This window comes from Microtus oregoni, unplaced genomic scaffold, assembly GCF_018167655.1.
Source record: "Microtus oregoni isolate MIOR12 unplaced genomic scaffold, Mior012 000016F_ref0000370, whole genome shotgun sequence".
In the NCBI taxonomy this organism is placed as follows: Eukaryota; Metazoa; Chordata; class Mammalia; order Rodentia; family Cricetidae; genus Microtus; species Microtus oregoni.
This window is the reverse complement of record NW_024543075.1, coordinates 5,426,603-5,446,800: the sequence shown is the minus strand read 5'-3', so window position 1 is coordinate 5,446,800 and position 20,198 is coordinate 5,426,603. Positions and strand designations below refer to the sequence as shown.

The window sequence follows — 20,198 nt, the reverse complement described above, 5'->3', positions numbered from 1 at the left end:
ATGGGCAGCTCCACGCAAGTGGGCATAGGCACTAGTTGGGAGTGATAGCCCTCAGAAATGCCAGGTGTGCTCCAGGAGTCATGGGACTCAGCCTGCAAAGGATTTTGGTCATACTGGTAGTGCCTTTCAGCCCTGCTGCCTGAGGTTCTACAAGAAAGCAGGCTGAGCAAGCCAGTAAGTAGTATCCTCCCATGGCCTCTGCAACATTTTTTGCCTCCATGTCCCTGCCCTTTCTGAGTTTCTGTCTTGACTTCCTTTGATAAATAGTGATATAGAAGTGTAAACCAAATAAACCCTTCTTCCTCGGGTTGTTGTGGTCATGGTGTTTCATCACAGCAATAGAAAACTTAACTGAGACAGCATACATGGATTTGTCAGTAGCTCTACTCAGCTGGTCAGGTAATCAACAGACAACCCATGGTGGTTCTCCCTGGACCTGAGGAAATCCAGGCCTGAACGCGGGCTGGAGGGTATTCTTTGGAGGAGGGTGTGTGGTGAGCTATCTGGGCAGTACAAGGCCAGCTCCTTAGTCCTCCCAGGTTCTTGCTGGCACTGATCTCTCTTTGCATAAGACTTCCTGGAGTCAAGGCCCAAGGGCAAGTCTATGGTGTCCAGAAGGTTCCATCAGCTCACAGCATCCAACCTCATCTATCCTGGGCGGTTGTGTGCCAAATACCAGGGCGAATAATGCGATTTATGTTAAGCACCAAGGGAAGGTGAAGACTCATACAGCGTCGGACACTGCTGTCCTCACAACAGGAAAGTACCGGGCATTGCTTTCTGGGAAAATGTGAAGTCGTGTGTCTGCTCAGACAGAGACAGACAGGTCGTTTTCACAAACCCCACTGAGCCATGGGGTGCTATCAGGCCTCTGTGATGAGGACCAGACACAGGCAAGTTCTGGGAGCGATGTGAGCATCCCTGTCAGGGTGGTTCATAAGATTATTCACATATTCAAATCTCATTGGTCAGTGGGATAAGCTGGACCAGGCGTCTGCAATCCTGACCAACACTTGTCCCACCTGGACTCCGTGCCCTGAACCTCCTTGCGCTGGTGGTGAGAGAGGATGCTGGACTCCAGATCCACAGGACAAACTGGCTGTCTGAGGGTAGAAGGTGACCTTCTTCTATACAAGAGTATTTCTAGATTCTGGACCAGAGCCTGTCAGGAGGGTGCCGAGCTCCAAGGTGGGAGAGTCAGGGGCCTAATGGGCCCAGAGAACAAGGTTAGCACACAAGTAGGATCATCTCCAACCAAGGCCAGGTTTCTAGTACACAGATCCTGGGTCTGAGTGGTGCTGGTGGCTGGGCACAGATTGAACAAGCCACGGGGAGCCAGCCAGTAAGCAGCACTCATCCCCACGGCCTCTGCATCTGCTCCTGCCTCCAGGTTTCTGCCATGTTTGAGTTCCTGTCCTGACTTTATTCTATGATGAGCAGCAATGTGGAAGTGTAAGCCAAATAAACCCTTTCCACCCCAATGTGGTTATTGTATTTTGGTCATGATGTTTCATTGCAGCAACAGAAACCCTAACTAAGACACTCCACTCTCTCCCTGGTACCTGAACATCTGCCTGCTTGACTTGTTCCTTCCTAGTCGTCTACACCTTTCCCTTCCCTAACACCTCCTCACCTGCCCCCTTTCTTTGCTACCTGCGCATCTCTTCCCTGTCCAACACCTTCACCCTTGACTTCTTCCCTGCACCTGTTCATCTGTCCCGTCTCTATCACTTACACATCTTTCTCATCCCTGACATCTGCATAGTTATTCCCACACTCCAGCACCTGCACATTTGCCACACCCCTGCTACTTACATGCCTATGCCCTCTCTGGTAACTGCACCCCTGCTCTCACTGTATGGACCAGGGCCTGGGCTCACAGCTTTCTGGTAATACTGATTTTTTTTTGTCATTGCTGAATTTTCCTCTAGTCCTTAAATTCTTCAGAACAAGCACAGGCTGGCTGTGTCAGGATCTTGGCTTCATCCTCCTATGGACAGCAATTCGAAGTCTGTCTGCAGGGGTTTGGGGGAGTCATGGGGATTATAACTTGGGAGAATGGCATCATCAGAGCAGACAACACAAGTAGCTTCTTCCATCCAGATTGTCCAAGGTCAGCTTTTCACTGGGGTCAGAGTCCAGGAGAGAAGAATCCCTGCCGAGTGTAGTTTGGAACTTGAGACTCAAAAAACGTCAATCTAGGGAGTGAGTGGGTACTGGGTCCCCAGGTCTGGGTGCAAGTTCCTCTAGTAAGCATCTCCTTAGAGAAAAACAGTCAAAGCCCCCAAGTCTATAGAGAGCAGGACCCTGAGCAGTGTTCTGTGGAAGGATGCTAACTCAAGCCTTTTGGGGGACTCAGTGGAGACTCTGAGAAGTCAGGTGCCTCTGAAAGTCCTTAGATGAGGAGTAAGAATACATATGAAGAGTTCAGGCCCAGGTCAAGATGGCTTCAATGGGGATGGGTGAGTCCTGTTACCTGGAATGTCTGCTGGGCCTCTGCCAAGAGCAGCCGTGCTGGTTGGTACAGATCCAGCTCCAGTAGAACCTCCCCTTTGAGCATCCACAGCTGGGGGTAGGATGTTCCATCCAGGCCCTTGCCAGTCTCTCCATTTATCTTCAAAATCTGTGAGACACCATGTCCCTTAGAGACTCTGCCCCTAGTCTGTGTCCCACCCCTAGTCTGTGTCCCACCCCTAGTCTGTGTCCCACCGTGATAAGCTCTTCTCTCCTTTTTCTGTGTACCTGTCAGCATCCCCTACCCCCCTTGTGGATGGCTCGCTGAGTCCTTGACCCTCATTTGTTCTGAGTTCAGGTCCCAAAACAAACCCCATGTTGGGCACTTTCCACTATGCCCCAAGTACTGACTTTAACAGGCTCACAGAGTTGGCACTCTGAGGAACCAAAGTTCTTTGGGATGGCTTTTTCTCCTGTTTGTGGACTGAAGAAGACAGCCAGTTGGTGACAGGACAGCGAGAGTCTAGTCAGACCCCCTTGGATGTACTCTTCTTGGAAGAAATCCTCCCCCATTTTACTTCCCCTGGCCTGAGCCCAGGGCCTTAAATAGTTTAGGTAAACAATAACACTGTATTTCCAAGCCTGTTGATGCTTTAAGTTGATGCTCAGGCCCCAGGTTATCTGTTTTACATATGATTTTTGCCTTCCCTGAGGAAATTCAGAGTCCCAGGGTAGGACAAACTTGGTCAGATCTCTGAGTTTCCCATAAAAACCATACCTAAGAGCGTATGCAGTGAGCACTTCAGAAATCAATGATGGCTCTTGGACTCAGGCCACGCCTACACTGCAACCAAGCTGATATCACCTCTAGGTTTTGGACCCCACTGTGGCAGAGTCAAGCTAAGTCAGTGTCACCTTTTGTCTGTGGAGCCCACCGAGGCAGTGGCAGCCTACCTTGTCTTGAGCTATTAGTGGCTTCATTTCTTCAGAGCGGGCTGGAGCCAGCTGCTCATAAAGGGCTGGCTGGCTTTCTTCTATCACAGGTTCCCTGTTCCTCTCTTTCTTAAATGCAATATCTTTTCGGCAGCTAGATGAAGTGAAATAACATCATGAAACAAAAGAATTGCAATGGCTGGTGACATTGGTGAGTTTCGTTTAAAGTCAAAGAAACATATGCTAACACAACCAGGAGAAGCCGCACACGTGGTGGTTTGGAAGAAGACGGCCCCCAAAGGGAGTGGCACTATTAGGAGGCATGACCTTGTTAGAGTAGGTGTGGCCCTGTTCGTTGCAAGAAGTGTGTCAACGTGGGGGCGGGCTTTGAGGTCTCTTTTCTCAAGCTTCGCTCAGTGTGACTACAGTCAACTTTCTGTTGCAAGATGTAGGACACTTGGCTATTTTTCCAACACCGTGTCTGCTACACACCATCGTGCTCCCCACCATGATAATAGACTGAACCTCTGAAACTGTAAGCTGCCACCTCAGTTAAATGTTTTCCTTTATAAGTTTTGTCGGGGTCATGGTGTCTTTTCACAGCAACCAAAACCCAAACTAAGTCAACACACGACTACGAAAGCCAGTCTCCAATTGGGCAGCAGCCTGGGTCCTGGAACCACACCAGCCCCCCGTTCTCTCTGCAGCTGTCTGACAAGCTGAGTGTAGTTTAACGAGCTTCTCAAGACAAATGTATGAAGAGCAGACCTGCCTCTGGTACCCCTCCAAATAAGTAAAAGCCACTTAGCGCTCAGGGTTTCCCACAGAGCAGCCAGGTAGCCCCTCTACCCAAGATGCTCCTCCTCCCTCACCACTTACCTCAGTTCTGAGTCACCCACCATACTACATCCAGAGTGGTCCCCTGGGAGGTGGGCCAGTGCATCACAGCGTTCAACCCAGTCTGGCCAAATTCTCACTCGTACAATGGTTCTTCCCATCAGAGCATCCAACACTTTCACCCAAATGATGTCCCTTCACAGATCCCCAAAAGTCTTGCTCATCCAACTGCCCAGGACTCCCTGGCTGCATGCTCTTGAAACTGAGGGCTCTCTGCATCTCCAGCCCTGGCATCTCCATTGGCACCAACCCTTCTTGTCAGTCTCGGTTACCTTCTTCTTTTGCAGCCCACCTGCAGTGCCTCCCATACCGCACAGCAGGTTCTCAGAGTGAACCCAAGAGCAGGCAGAGGCAGGCGCCTCTCCAGGGCTTGGCGGCTGCATTTCTGAACCTCCTCAGCAAACATCTCCCAGTCAGTGCAGGAATGCACAGACAAATGACTATGCTAAGAACACAAAAAATGGTTTTGCAGACAGATACTCACTGCCAAAGGCTGCAGAGGGAAAAGTGTATGCAGTGGAATTACATTTTCATGACTGATCCAGCGTGCGATGGCGAAACCCCAGGGGATTGCTGCCAAGGGATGGGGCCCGCACTGACATTTATTCTCTCCCTTACCTGTTTTCTAAATTTCGCACAATGATCATGTAATTTATGTGTGTGTGTGTGAGTCACATTGCAACAATCAACAATAATATGACTATGTATACATTCTTATGTATTCTTAGGTGGTCTCTAAGTCTGAAAAGGATTGCTACAAAATCTGCAATTGGTGAATTTAACTGTTGGACAGCCTACTATCAACCAACCACAAGAGCTTCAGAGTAACCCCAAAACTCCAAACCAAATATGTGTGTCACTCAGTGCCATCATTTCCAGCACCCCCTGGGAGGAGCCTGGGACTGGTGAAGGCCAGCCGTCCCAGTCCTGTCCTGTTGACCCCTCTTCCCTTTCCTCTGTGGAGCACCCACGGCTTGGCAGTCCCCAAACCTGCCATGAAAACCGTGGAAGAGATGCTCATACTTCTCTCTGCACTGCCCTCCCAGGTGCTCCTCCCTAGAAACTTCCTCCAGGACCTCCAAGCCCAGACTGAGGATCCAGTAGCTGCAATGGGCCTGGGACTGAGAGGAGCCACAGCTTGGGGCTAGGGTTTCCTCAGCACTGTCCTAAACAGCCTGGATTTTACTTCGCTGCAAAGAGGAGTCCCACACCCGGAAGCAAGCGCTGCACACACCTGGCCTGCTCCATGTCCCCAATGTATGTCTGTCCAACCACCTCTTCATGATGAGCTGCTGCGTTGTGCAACCTCAGGTCAGAGCACACCTGTAAAAGTCTGAAGGGGCCAAAGAAAGTGGTCCTGGATTGGGGTGCTTAATCAAGGCTGGGGAACTAAAGCAAATGTACTTTGGTGTTTTAATATATATATATTTTAACTAAACATGCTAGGTGGTTCTGTGAAACTTCAGGTGGTAATTTCTCTGTCACTCACTCACATACTTTACTCCCTGTGGGTACATTTAGGGACATCTTTAGAGGTTAACAGCCAGGTACCCATATGGGCTCTGCCAAACCCTGCCGTAGCCTCCAGCAGGAAATTCAACTGAGGTTTTGCTTAAAGCACTTCATTTGGCTGTAGCCATGCAGACACACTCTAGCGTTATCTGTGTGTTCCTCCTCCCCTGAGTGTCGACATGTTCTCTTTACCACTGTCTCCCCCATTTCTCCTCCTCCTAGACCCTTGATGGGAAGTATAGTGTCCCTTGATCCTTAAATACCCCAGTATGTGTCTCATGGGGAAAAAAAGGTACTCTCTAAGGAGCAGGTAAAGTTTTACAATAAAGGTACCATTTCACTGTCTGGCTGTCTTGGGCATTTATTATTTATACAATTAGCTACAGAATTAATATCTAAGGCGCTGTTTGTTTTTATATCGCTTTGGGCAAACTGCCACTCTCACCACTTCAGATAAAGGAGAGATACCAACCGCAGGTGGTAGAGGTCTGTGAGGCTCTTGCTTTCCACCACAACATCTGCAATGAGCACAGCCAGCTGCAGGATCGGGATGCTGAGCTCGTGAAGGTACATCTTTTGCAGGGCTTTGACCAAATGGTCTATGTAGTACAAACTGTACGTCTGCAGCAACACATAGCAAATGGGTGTAGTCACAGGCAGGGGTAGCACACTAGTCCCCTAGAGAGATGGCTAATGCTGATGTCAGCTTGGCACGATTAGGATCACCTAGGAGACGAGTCTGGGCATGCCTAGGACAGATGATCTAGAGTAGGTTAGAGATTCTGGGTTTCTTTTGTAAAGGGTTATCTTGATTAGGTTAACTGAAGTGAGATGACCCACGTTAAGTATGGGTGGGGCCATGCCATGGACTAGGGTCATGGGCAGGGCCATGCCATGGACTAGGGTCACGGGCAGGGCCATGCCATGGACTAGGGTCATGGGCAGGGCCATGCCATGGACTAGGGTCACGGGCAGGGCCATGCCATGGACTAGGGTCATGGGCGGGGCTATGCCATGCACTAGGGTCATGGGTGGGGCCATGCCGTGGACTAGGGTCCTGGACTGCATAATGAGGAGGAGGCTGGCTTGGCATGGACCATTCATTTCTCTTTGCTTCCTGAATGCTGATGGTTGTGATGAGTTGCCTCAAGTTCCTACTTCTGTGACTTCCCCACCAGGGTAGACTGTACCCTCAAACCATGGGCCAAAACAGATGCTTTCTCCTTTAAGTTGCTTTGGTATTCTGGTCACAACAGCAAGAAAAGTTAGCTAATACACCCCGCTTTGCCTGCATGCCAGCACTCAGCAAGGGTTTTACACGTGTGTGGGGTACCCTCTTCCCTATCTGTCATTACAGGTTTTACTTTGCCATATGCAATGCCATGGCTGTCAGCACCACAGTATTGTTAACGATCCGCACAAGAGATGCAACCATTAATTCATTAATTTCATATTCCATTTAGTTTTTTTCCAATTAAAACTCATGATCCACCAAATACAGAATTTCTTCGTATATGTATACAACTGGCTATCTAGGGGAGAAAAAAAAAACCCAGCTAATTCCCAGGATTAGTGTCAAGCCTGAGTGGTTCCTGGCCCCTGTCCACACAAACCATATAAGGTAGACTTGATCTGAATCTGATACTAGGCTATACAGGTGACGGGTATTTGTGCCTTAGCGGGGAGGATACTATCTCTGACCTCAGGAAAAAAAAACTGTTTGTTTGTTTGTTTTTGTTTTCAAAAAGGACAGAAGGAAAAAAAGAAAAAAAAAAGGACAGAAGGAAGCACCAGTCACAGGGCAAAAGATTCCTGATTTTCGTAACACTAAAGTTAACGTTTCTACACAGAAAACCCCATCATGGGAGGAAAGGCAAGTCACAAAGTGACTGTATACAGGACAGTCAGAATGTCCCTCTCAGAAAAGGCCTGTGATTTTTTTTTTCAATTCCACAAGAGAAAAAGAAAACTTGCTAAATTGTGGCGGTGTGTTGGCTAGCCACATCACAAAAGAGAAAGGGCTAGGACAGGCCGACAGGGCACCCAGCATTGCTGTAGCCATGGGAGACACCATCACATGCACTCTAGCACAGGCTGGCCAGGACATGGGCAGCAGGAGCTCCCCTTGCAAGCACAAGGATGGATGTCAGCTCGGCAACCCTGGGATGCGATTTGTCAATTGGCAATGTTCATCGCCACTGGAAAGTTTCCCATACTGTGGTCCAGCAACAAACATGCTTCATTTGTAGGAACCACCAGCATGATGTTCATTAGCAGGGGAGTGGACAGGCTCACCAAGGCCTGTTCACTGCAGTGGGCACTGCAGCATTGATAGGGACTAAAAATAGTTGTCCCCAAACAGCATGGGTGAACCCTACCAACGTACTGACCGAGAAGAATATGCCAAACAGTTCTATCCCCATGAATCCCCAACAAGGCAGAAGAAGATGGCTGGACCACGGACCCCTAAGAACATGGAGTCCTAATACATGGAACTTCTCAGTCTGACTTTGCATCCAAAGGGATTTATTATGCTCTACGACCAGGGTGAGGCTCTGTCCAAGGTACAGCCCTAAGTGTATAACCTTGGAGGTCTCTACAAGTGCTGGATTTTCTAGAGAGGAGAGGTTGTGTGGCCTTGGTGGTGGAGATGGGGTGGGGTGAAGCATCCGGAGGGACCAAGTTCCTGCTGATACCAAGTTCCTGTGTTTCATGTGGTCATTGCTGCCTAGTTCGTGGAGCTATGACAGCAGGCAGAAGCAGTGCCAAGACTATGTGTACCTGGGTATGGATGTAGCAGGATGGGGCTTCTCATAGATGTTGGCAGCTATTAGGAAGAAAGAGGGTGCCGACGAGAGGGAGCCTTGTGGCTGTGGGTGCTAAAGGCAGAAAATGGCTCCCTTTTAGCCCTCTCTATGAAACCTCTGTCTCATGGGTCTCTCTTTGGTAATATCTTCAGCAGAAATGGCAGCTATAGCTTTGAGGGAGGGAGGTTGGGTTTGCCAGCCCTGTGGCAAAGACCTGGCTGGCTTCTCAGATCCACTCACCGGCTTCTGGAAACTTGAGGGGTTAATAGTGGAGTCACTCCTGTCTTGCCTGAATACAGACAACAGATCCTCGGGGCATGAGTAGGAGGCCCACTCTTCTATGCTGGAGGGGATATCATCAGGTGGCTTGATGGGAACTGAAGTTGAGATCTGTGAATGAGAGAAAGCAAGATTTACCGTAAAACATGGAGTTCTGAAACAGATGCCCCTGTGGCACAATATGGAAGGACAGGCTGCCAGCCTCTGGCACAGTGGATGGAGGCTGTGACCAGGGTTGGGATAACATGCCTTACAGAATGGGAAGCTGAGGCATGTGACAATCAAAAGACCTCCAACATGGATGCAGTGGGCTTGGGGTTACCCTCCAGCTCCCACCTCAGGTGAGGTACACCATGTCGCCCACTCCTCACCTGTTTCATGTCCTTGACTTTCTCCTTCTCTTTCTCTTTCTCCTTCTCCTTTTCCTTCTCCTTTTCTTTCCCCCGTTCCTTCTCCTTTTCCTTTTCCTTCTCCTTTTCTTTCCCCCGTTCCTTCTCCTTTTCCTTCTCCTTCTCCTTTTCCTTTTCCTTCTCCTCCTTTTCTTTCCCCCGTTCCTTCTCCTTTTCCTTCTCCTTCTCTTTCCCCCGTTCCTTCTCCTTTTTTGGCGGTAACAATTGTGAACTAGCTACTTGTGAAGTTTTTTCTGGAATTAGTTTTTCTCCTGCTATCAAGGAAATCTGGAGGGAGGGGGAGAAAATACGAACTTAGAGCAGAAAAAGCAGAGCGTATCTTTCCCTTTTCTGCACCTGGGGGGAGGTAGCTCTTGGATCTGAGGGTGTTAGTCAGCCATGGTCAAACCCAGGAGCCCCCACAGGACAGAGCAAGTCTGGTCAGTGGCCTGGACCTACAAGCTTTCATGGTGGATGGGCAGCAGAGCTGGGGTGGGTTTGGGGAGCATCCTCTTCGAGGAGCCTCCAAAACGCAAGTGTGGCAGGACCAAGAGAGATGCTGGCCTATCTTTCAGCACAGAGCACAAGGTGGATGGTGCAGAAAAAAGAGTCTGCATGTCTGTGTGCTTCTCAAAGGCCTTCACAGAGTACCTGGGAAGGCTCTGATTTCTTTGAAAAAATGCTATGATGATTTAAACCAAGAAAACAGCAGCGGCGAGCCCTTCAGAGTCTCCTCCCAGGGGCTGGAGGATGGGTTTGGGGACCCGCACTGTCTGGCATCCCATCTCCAGCCTGCCTTACCTGCCAGATGCGCCTGAGGAAACTGTAGGCCATTAAGCAGTCGTCTTCATAGGAAGAGGAGCTTGGGGACATTATCAAGGCCCGAAGGATGTGCACACGGGCCAGGGCCTCCAACTGCCTCACACTTCGAAACTGGTCTAAGGAGACTGTCTCCAGATTCGAGGACACTGCACTCCCTGTGGCAGACAGGGTAGGGGAGGCCTGCCCTGCAGGGCATGGTGGGAGTGAGTCTGGAGCCGTGAACAGGCTTAGGCCCCTGCAGGCTCCAGATTTCTCCTCTCCTGATCTGTGATGCTGATCCAGCTACCTGTCCGTCACCAGGTGCCTAGATGTGTGCTGCTGCTGCCAGCCCCAGACTGGAGTTTCTCCAGCAGGGTTACCTTCTACTCCGCCTGTCCTGTGTCCCAGACTTGTCTCTCTGAGTCCAGGAGTCAAGAAGACCCATTTTCTGGGAAGCAAAGGGCCGCTGGCCTTGGGGTTGCTACCCGTGCAGGTGCCTAGCTGGTGTCCTGTCAGAACAGGCCTTAGGCTGGCCTGCTCTGCTTTGTTCCTAGTGTGTTTCAACTGCTGTATTCAGCTGGATGGGGTTACAGCTATTTCTTCACACAAGTTCTGGAACTTTCCCATTCTGTCTCTTTCCCCCACTCCTAACTGCTATGAGCCAAAACTGATGGCAAGCCTGTATAAGACCAGAGGACATTGGTGGCCCAACAACAGTCCCACTACATCCGGCTGTCCTGGGCCCAGATAGGGCCTACAGTACGTGGATCAGGAGAAGCCAACATGATCCCCCTCACCTTCTGTCTTGGGCTCCGGCTCAGGGGAGTCTTCAATGGGTTTCATGGATAGCAGAATCTCAATGGCCCACTCGAGGTGGGCAATCACATCTTTCATAGGGAACTGCTTGTAATACAGCCACTCACTGAACTTCACAATGTAATCTACCTTCTGCCAGTTGCTCTCTGGCTTCTTTGGGACAAGACAGAAAAGCATATGGCACTAATCAGGTCAATGTGCCATTAATTAGCATGGGGAAGTCACAAAGAGCAGTAAAGACCTGATGGTTCATGCCACCCTAGAGTCACCATGGAGTCACTGTGGAGGCCCCTTCCAGGAAGATGAGTCTTCCCACCAAAGTTCCCCGAGGACCCCAGCTGTGGATAGAAGTATGGTAGGAAAAAATTTGGTAAAATCCCCCAGGCCTATCTGTCCCACTGACCCCTGTATTTCCTAACAATTCTCCAAATCTCCATTACAACACAGAAGATGTTGATCAGGGCTCCCTGCAAGGTAGTCAGGCTAATCTGAAACCTTGAATGGGTGGTTCTGGGGTTAGGTCCTCTCTTGAGGGCCCCATGCCTTGTTCCCCATGCATGCTCAGCTTTTTGCTTCAACTATTGATAGCTTCCATGACTTGTTGCGTGAAGATAGGCGTTTCTGTGGAGAATACTTCTAGATATAGTTGCGGGCCTGTGGGAGGGGGTGTCAGGGAAACTACAGCCAGGGAGGTAGCATGACACGTACTTGGCCTATGGTTGCTGAAAGCTGCAGGCCAGCCTCAAAGCTCAAAGACCCATGCACAGCCCGGAGCTTTAATGTGTAGACTTGCTCCATACTCCCTTCCTTTCCAGGCCTCTTCCTTGGCCCAGCCTCAAGGCATCACCCCCACACTTTTCAGGACCTAGAGTCACGGCCCTTTGCCTCTATTGCTGACTCTGTAGCTTTCCTGAGTGTTTGCCTGTGCTTTCTCATTCCCTGTCAAATGAGTACCCATGAGAGGCAAGCCTGTGCCCACCTCTGCGTGGGGTTCAAAGCAAGAAAAGCAAACATAAACAAGCGCTGCAGGTCAAGTGGTGGCCTCAGGTGGGGCATAGCAAGCTGGACATGGATGCTGTCTCATGAGGAAGGAGGAGCAAAGCTTCTGGGAGGGAAAAGTGTCACAGGGTATGGGGGGAACAGGTAGGATGTGAACCCCAGGCAGGTGTCAGGGCCTAAGGTAGCCCTTGGAACCTGCATCTCGGTGGAGGTGGGAGGAGGCATCTTATGGAGGTGAGAGAGAGTCTAGGATGTGCCATGGAAACTGTGGCTTGGACAGAAGCTGGGCAAGCATGGGCAAACGTGGGCAAGCGTGGGCAAGCGTGGACAAGCGTGGGCAAGTGTGGGTGCCTCAAGAGAGGGACTAAGGAGGGAAAGGATGCTCCTCTCATCCAAAGGCGTAAGGCTGAGTGGAGAGTCTTCAGCTAGAGAACGAGGCTGGACCGGCCTCCTGTACACAATACAACTAAGAATGGACAAGCCACCAGGACAGAAGGTCTGCAGTCACCGAATTCTCAGAAGGAAACGAAGAATGTATCTTCCTGACCTTGGATCAAAATGGTCTTTCTGATATAGTATCGTAAATATGAGCGACAGAGGATGAAATAGACATCGACCTCATCACAATTAGAAATCTGTGCTATGAACAATACTAAGAGCAGGGTCAGTCCATGAGGGCATAACCTGGCGGCTCTTCTTTGGCTAAGCACAGAGTCACGTGTGATTCATCAGTTCCACTCCTAGGAACATTCTCAAGGGAACTAAGAACACAGGTTCACAAAAATCTGTGCATGCAGGTTCACGAAAGCCCTGCTCACAGGAGCCAAGCAATTTCAGAAACAATGCAAGGGTCTGGCAAACAACCAAGGAGCCAAGTGCGTGGGTGTCTATGGAGTATTGCTTAGTCACAGGAAAGAATTCAGGACAGTCACACAATACCATGTGACTATAACAGAACGAGACCGTGTTTAGTGAAAGAAGCTAGTTATGGCAACCACGTGGTAGGCCTGATTTCATTCTGTGAAAGGTTCGGACAGCACAATGGGTCAGTGATCCCTGACTGCAGGAGGGTTGGGGAGGAGAGTGACGGCTAACAGATATGATTTGGGGGTAGGCAGGGTGATAAAATGTTCTAAAACAGATTGTGGTAAAAGCATTGAGAACAAGCTAGAGACTGTATTGTGCCAAAGAAAGGAATGGAAGGAGGGAGGAAAAGACTGAGGGACAGAAAGAAAGAAAGAAAGAAAGAAAGAAAGAAAGAAAGAAAAAATTCAAGAGGCTGGAGAGATGGCTCAGTGGATAAAGTGCTTCTTGTGCAAAATTTGATGACCAGAGTTTGAGTTCCCAGGACCCATGTAAACTCTGGATGTGGCAGTGGCACCTGTAATACCAGCCCGCCTACAGCAAGATGGGAGACCAAGACAGGAGAAGGCCCAGAAACCTGTGGGTCAGCTACCCGGGTATACACAGTGGGGAACAGATCCTGCCTCAAACAAGGTACAAGGTGAGGCCTGACCCATGAGGTTGTCCTCTGACCTCCACAGGTTGCCATGGCACGTGCATGTTCATGCTTGCACATGTGAACACACACACACACGTATATACATACCACACACATATTTTATACACAAGTACATTTAAATAATAAGTAAATAAAAGCAAGTATCAGAGATAAGACTCAAGGTCACTGAAGACAGATAAACCTGCGGTGTCCAGCTGAATGTGTGAGCTCTCTGCCCTTCCTGTAGCCTGCTGACTTCCCCTTCTCAGGGAGTTGTTGCCCTTCCAGCTTCCTCACTGAGATGCCCACATACTGCCTGACCATGAGACCCAGCAGGATGACCAAGAGCAAAATGCAGGGTTCCCTTTAACCACGTGTGTGAGTGTCAGGTCTCTGAAGCCACAGCCTGTGCCCTGAGATGGACATAGTTCCCTGGCTGAGAGCTGCCTGGTCCTTGCAGCACCCAGGACCTCACGAAATAGACCAGCCTTTCAAGGTGCTTCCTCACTGTCCAAGCCTTTCAATTCAGAGGTCCGGGACACCACTGGTCCCACACTCAGGACTCCAAGGAGCCCACGTGGACCATTGTCATCAAGTCAGAAGTCAGAGCACCCTGCCACTCAGGTGCTCGGAATGGGGACAGCAAGGCCTGCCTGTCCCAGCCAGCTGCATGCAGAGCCCTGTTTGCTCAGCAGTCCCAGGCTTCATGGAGCCCAGGCATTTACCTCAGGGCTCTCCCCACTCTCTCCTTTCCAAGAGGGGTGACAAAGGGGCGGATCAGCAGAAGGAAATCTCTGGCCTTAGCCAGGGCTTGCTACACAGTGGCTTCCTCTGAGCTGACCCAGGAAGTCCCTAAGTCTGAAGCTTTCCTATGATTTCTCTCTGCAATCAGGAAACAAATCCGCCCACCATCACCAATGTGGACACCACACAGACCTGCAGTGCCTGGATAGCATTTTGATAACAGGTGAGCTCTCCACAGATGTTCCTCGAGTTCTGAGCCAGTTGGTACCACATGTGTGCCAAATAGTCTTCGCTCTCGTCCTTGAACTTCTGAATTTCCATGCTATAGTTCTGGCCAAGTTTGGCCTTCACAATTACCATATGTTTGAAAATCAAGCTGTAGAATAGGAAAGGACGGGTCAACTGAGATGACAAAGTGCTAAGCACACACGTGACATATGATACACAGAACTACTGCATACATGTGACACATGACACAGAACTACTGCATACATGTGACATATGACATACATAACTACTGCATACATGTGACATATGGCATACAAAACTACTGTATACACGTGACATATGACACACAGAACTACTGCATGCATGTGACATATGACCCAGAACTACTGCACACACATGACACATGACACACAGAACTACTGTATACACATGACATATGACATACAGAACCACTACATAAATGTGACATATGACACACAGAACTACTGCATACATGTGACATATGACATACAGAACTACTGCTGCCCGTGTTCCTGCGGGCAGGGATGGAACCAGATAGGGACCTAGCTGAGGTTTTGTGCTGTATATTTGGTTCTTCCTGTGGGAGGTGAGGTCCTTTAGTGGAAAGGGACCACAGGGAAGCCCCGCTGAGGAGTACAGAGAGCATTCCGGGGGGCTCAGGGTAAGAGCACTCACAGGCGGTGGGCTGTCCTTGGCAGCACTTGCACGGCCTCATCCAGCACTTTAAGGCCCATCTCCCAGTCATTCTGGTCAGCGTGGCTATGGAAGAGCAGGCTATAGAGTACTGCACGGAGGGTGAGGTCATCCTCAGACCCTGGGGGAGGGGGAGAAGAGATGGAGTCTCAAGGGGACTGGGCAGCCAGCTCCTTGCCAACTGACTTGATGCCCTCTGACCTCTTACCCCCCACCCCTATTCTCTCACAAGCCATGTCACAGTCTTCCATTCATATGCAACTGTGTATCAGAAGGCTGGAAGCTGTCCTATAGTGCCGGTGGTAGATCAATGTGGCCCCTGCCTACAGCACCCCCACCTCATGGCTCAGGTACTCCTCTATCTGGAGGAACCAGCTCTAAGTGCCCACTCTGGTCTCTACTTATCTCTGTCTATTGGCCTTGAGGAACTCCCTCTAACTCTCATGGGGTCTCTTGGTTGCCCAGCACATGGTCCGAGGGCCAGGGTGTCCCATGACCTCTCTCTTCTCTTCTCAGAAAGTCTGTTACTTTTCATCTCAAGTAAACAGCATGGCCATGAGGAAATGGAAGTCTGTTCTTGCCTCTGTATATTACATGTTCCCAGTAACATTCAGGGAAAGTGGCAGGCCTTGCAGGCCTTGCCACCAAATTTGTCACATGTCCCCAGGGTCAATCCTGGCACTGAGCATGAAGGTGGGTGTGGGTGGCAGTGGTCAGCAGGGTGCTTCTTTTCCTCTTGGTTCTCATGCTGAGTGTTCTCGCATAGGGGCGCTGGGTAAAGAATTGAACACTCCCATGCTCTTGCACCATGAGGCACAGCTCAGGTTGGTGGCTCTGCTAGCTTTCCCCAAACCCAAGGTGGGCTGGAAAAAGTGGCTAACCTCGGATAGTTGGGGACCTCACAGTTTCTTTATTATTTGAGCTTATTCTCTGAACCTGCCAGCTGCATCGGAATGGGAGGGACACTTATACACATGCTCATTCTTAATCCTGCATAGCTCAGACTCCACGTTTCGTTCTTGGTTCCTTGTTAGGTGTATTGAAGCATACCACGGACATATCCCTGTCCACCTGGTGCTTCACCAATGAGTGTGTGAAAGACTTAGGTCAGAGACCCAGCTTGTCAGATCTCCCATCCACCCAGCAGCAGGACAGTGGGCTGCCTTTCAGTGCTGTCCTTCCATGGAGGCTCAGTTCTGAGCCTCAGGGTACAGGCTGCGGAAAGGGAGCAATGCTTGGGAGAGCTGAGCCCTGAGCCAGAGCTCCTTCTCATCAGGCTAACACTAGCAGCTGCTGGGCCTTTGACCTCCCACGGCTGCCACATTGAATATGAGAATTTCCCATACTGCCACATTGAATACGAGGATTTCCCACACTGCTGCATTGGGTATGAGGATTTCCCACACTGTCACACTGGATACGAGGATTTCCCACACTGCTGCATTGGGTATGAGGATTTCCCACACTGTCACACTGGATATGAGGATTTCCCACACTGTCACACTGGATATGAGGATTTCCCACACTGTCACACTGGATATGAGGATTTCCCACGCTGTCACACTGGATACGAGGATTTCCCACACTGTCACACTGGATATGAGGATTTCCCACGCTGCCGCATGGATATGGGGATTTCTCACATTGTTATTCCTTAATTTTCTTTCTTTCTTATCATTGTAAATTTTTTTTTGATCGGTTTGAAAGTATGCCTCTTTCTACAGAATTTCTGCTTGCCCGATGCTACTTTCTGATGCTTTTCCTCTGGAGTAGAAGGTGGTTTTGTTGTTGTGCATTTGTTTGAAAGTTTCACTGTAACTCTGGCTGGCCTAGAACTCACTATAAAGACCAGGCAGGCCTCTAACTCACAGCAATTTGCCTGCTTCTACCTCCCAAGTGTTGGGATTAAAGGTGTGTGATAACACACCTGGTCCGGAATGGGAGGGTATTTTTTTTTCTTTTGCTGTTGTTGGTGGTGGTAGTGTTTTGTTTTGTGTGTATGAGTTTTTTGCTTGTATGTGTGTCTGTGTACCACATGTATGACTGTGCCCATGGATTCCCATCAGATGCCCTGGAGTTACAGATGGTTGCAAACCACTGTGTGGGTGCTGGAGATCGAACCCAGGTCCTCTTAAACACCAAGTGTTCTTGACAGTAGTGCTACCCCTCCCGCATCAGAATGGAAATTTTTAAAGACACAAAATTCTGACCTATCTAATGGCTGTTTCCTAGGTGATGGCAGTTTGACCTCCAGCTTCCGTCTGGCTCCATATGAACAAAGGGTCTCACCAGTCTCCGCATCCCCCTGGAGTCTGGGGCAGTCCTCCTCTCAGACTATGCTATCTGTATTTTTTTTCTTGAAATGTTTGTCAACATTCTAAACTCTGGGGGTTCAGTGCCCTATGCTTATTTACACAAGGCAATACTTTTGCTAATTTTAAATAATTTTACCTGTGAAAAGACTCTAACATGTTCAAGGTAGGGTCCACTACTCTATTTCACAGTGCTGAAGAATTGCCAAATATACATAGGACTCTTGATTTTGTTTGTTTGTTTGTTTGTTTTGTTTTGTTTTGTTTGTTTTAAGACAGGGTTTTTCTGTGTAGCCCTGACTATCCTGGAACTCACTCTGTAGACCAGGTTGGCCTCAAACCCAGAGATCCACCTGCCTCTGCCTCCTAAGTGCTGGAATTAAAGGCGTGTGCCACCACTGCTCAGTGACAGAGAATCGTATCATGAGAAAAAAAAATGTATTCTTTTAAAAAACTTGAGACAGTACCGAATGTAGCTCTTCTGGTCTGTGGCCAGTGTTTCTCTTTCCTTATTTTGCCAAGGAATGCATCTCCAAATGTTTTATGGCAGAAAATATGATTAAGGTGATATAAAGCTGGGCATTAGTGGCACACACCTTTAATCCTAGCACTTGGAAGGCAGAAGAGGGCAAGTCTCTGTGAGTTTGAGGCCAGCCTGGTCCTACAGAGTGAGTTCCAGGACTACACAGAGAAACCCTGTCTTGAAAAACCAAAAAGAAAAAGAGGAGACTCATGTTATCAACAGAGTCAAGGGCTAGCCTGTGAAGGCTCTCCATGTTAGTAGGATGGAGGACCCTGGGTGTTCTCTCTCCAGAATAGGCTTCCATGGGATATTAAGGGAAACATCAGGTGAGAAGCAGATAGACTCTTGGGCATAGCCATGACTTGTGCCTCATGTAAGGATACGGATGTAAAGCACAGAATGCTCAAACTTCCAGAACTCCCCGTTTCTCACTGGCGCTACAGCTACCAACCTGGAAGAAATGGGCCTTCGGGTCCTGTGCCTCCACCCTGGAAGTCAGCTGTTGGCCACTGGTGCAGAAACAGTGTTTTCTCTGTATCCTTAAGTGAAATAAACAAATGGAACATGTTGGAGGGGACTGATGTTTCCTTCCGTCTTGTTCGTCATTAGTTTCAGTAAAAACAAGCAAAAGGCAGAAATTGCAGCAAAATTTCACAGCTATCAAGTCACAAAATGTTAAGCCCATACATCATTCATGTCACATGCACACAATACAGCACATACATAACACACTGTGTGCCATATTATACACACCACACTACACATAGGTCATACCATGCACATCCTATACACACCAAATCTTCTGTTCCAAGCATACACAATGCCACACACTCTCAAACTCTACACAAGACACCACATTGTGCATACACCATACTACACACATTCCATACACACCATAGTACAATACTACATAACCATACACATATGATATCACACATGTGCCACACCACACATACCAAACTGTAACCAACACACCACACACACGCATATATGAACATATGTATATGTTATACCCAACACGTATCATACTATATGAATACATCAAACACTATGCCATACACACACTCCACCATACCACCCACACTTCATACAATACACACCACCTACCACACAACATGTACCATCCACATACAACATTACAGCACAACACACACACATACCACACATCCCCTACATCACGTGTAATATACACACATACAGCACACAGACTACTTCCTCCCTGATCTAGTTGTTTTCAATGATGTGAAATAAGGGCGGTGGTGGCACAAGCCTTTAATCCCAGTGCTCGGGAGGCAGAGGCAGGCGGATCTCTGTGAGTTCGAGGCCAGCCTGGTCTACAAGAGCTAGTTCCAGGACAGGCTCCAAAAAGCTACAGAGAAACCCTGTCTAAAAAAAAAAAAAGAAGAAGAAGAAAAAGAAAAAGAAAAAAGAAAAAAAAAGTATGGGACATAGTGGAAGCCCTGCTCCAAGGCAAGCCAACAGCTGTGAATACTCCTGTGGGTGTAGAGGATCTCAAATCAATAACCTGCCTTTAATTCTCCAGATAACAGAAAATTATGAACCAGAGAGGGAAGAATAAACCAAAGTGAGAATAGGGGAAGTCTGCTGTTTCAAAGTTGTTTAAAACAAAGAGGGAATGGGAGAGAAGTCTGGATCTGGGGACCGGAGGTCAGAGGCCACCACTGAGGTTGGCCAGGAACCTCCGGCCTCTCTGGGATCTGGAGAATGCTGCTATTCCCAGGAGACGTTCTGAAGGAGCTGTTTGGTAGAGGTCATGCCCAATGTGGGCTGTGTCTGGTTGGGGTCGTAGCCTGTGGGAGCCATGTCCCACGGGAGTTGTGTCTGGTGAAAGTCGTGTCCCATGGGGGCCATGTCCCAGTCAAGCCCCAAGGCAGGCGTCCTCTGTGGGAGGCAAGCCGAGGTTGTCTTTTCCTATGAGTCTGGCCAGGCCTGAGGGTAAGGCCTCCTAGGACCCTAGTCCATGTCCCTATGGCACCTGCTTCTTGCTCTCTGTCTTGTTGATGATGCTGATGATTCGCTGGAGGGATCCCTTGGCCTTCTTCCTGTTGCCCGGTGAGGACAGAAGTGGGAGCCATGTGTTCCAGTAGTGCCGGGCGGCCATCATCACCAGGGAACTGTTGCCTGCCAGGCCCCCATACCTGAAATGACATGCCTCATCCCAAGTTACGTAGGTGGCTCACTCAGCCACACCTTTCCCCTGTTACATCCAATCCTGAAGCTTCTGAACTGTGTAGAGAAGGAGTGGAATCTGAACAGTACAGCTTTGGC

At 49.2% G+C, this 20,198-nt stretch overlaps 1 protein-coding gene across 1 annotated transcript in view; it reads right to left on the bottom strand.

Annotated features, from left to right (window-relative positions):
• Positions 1-20,198, bottom strand: part of Cfap46 (cilia and flagella associated protein 46) — a 101,822-nt gene that overhangs the window by 32,126 nt on the left and 49,498 nt on the right. The window contains exons 24-35 of the mRNA XM_041666876.1: positions 19,906-20,068; positions 18,361-18,448; positions 15,057-15,195; positions 14,325-14,508; positions 10,870-11,041; positions 10,073-10,278; positions 9,254-9,559; positions 8,844-8,993; positions 6,269-6,417; positions 5,519-5,617; positions 3,409-3,541; positions 2,477-2,623 (exon numbers count right to left, since the gene is read on the bottom strand). Coding sequence (XP_041522810.1) covers positions 2,477-2,623; positions 3,409-3,541; positions 5,519-5,617; positions 6,269-6,417; positions 8,844-8,993; positions 9,254-9,559; positions 10,073-10,278; positions 10,870-11,041; positions 14,325-14,508; positions 15,057-15,195; positions 18,361-18,448; positions 19,906-20,068 — 1,936 coding nt within the window. The remainder of the gene's footprint in view (positions 1-2,476; positions 2,624-3,408; positions 3,542-5,518; positions 5,618-6,268; positions 6,418-8,843; positions 8,994-9,253; positions 9,560-10,072; positions 10,279-10,869; positions 11,042-14,324; positions 14,509-15,056; positions 15,196-18,360; positions 18,449-19,905; positions 20,069-20,198) is intronic.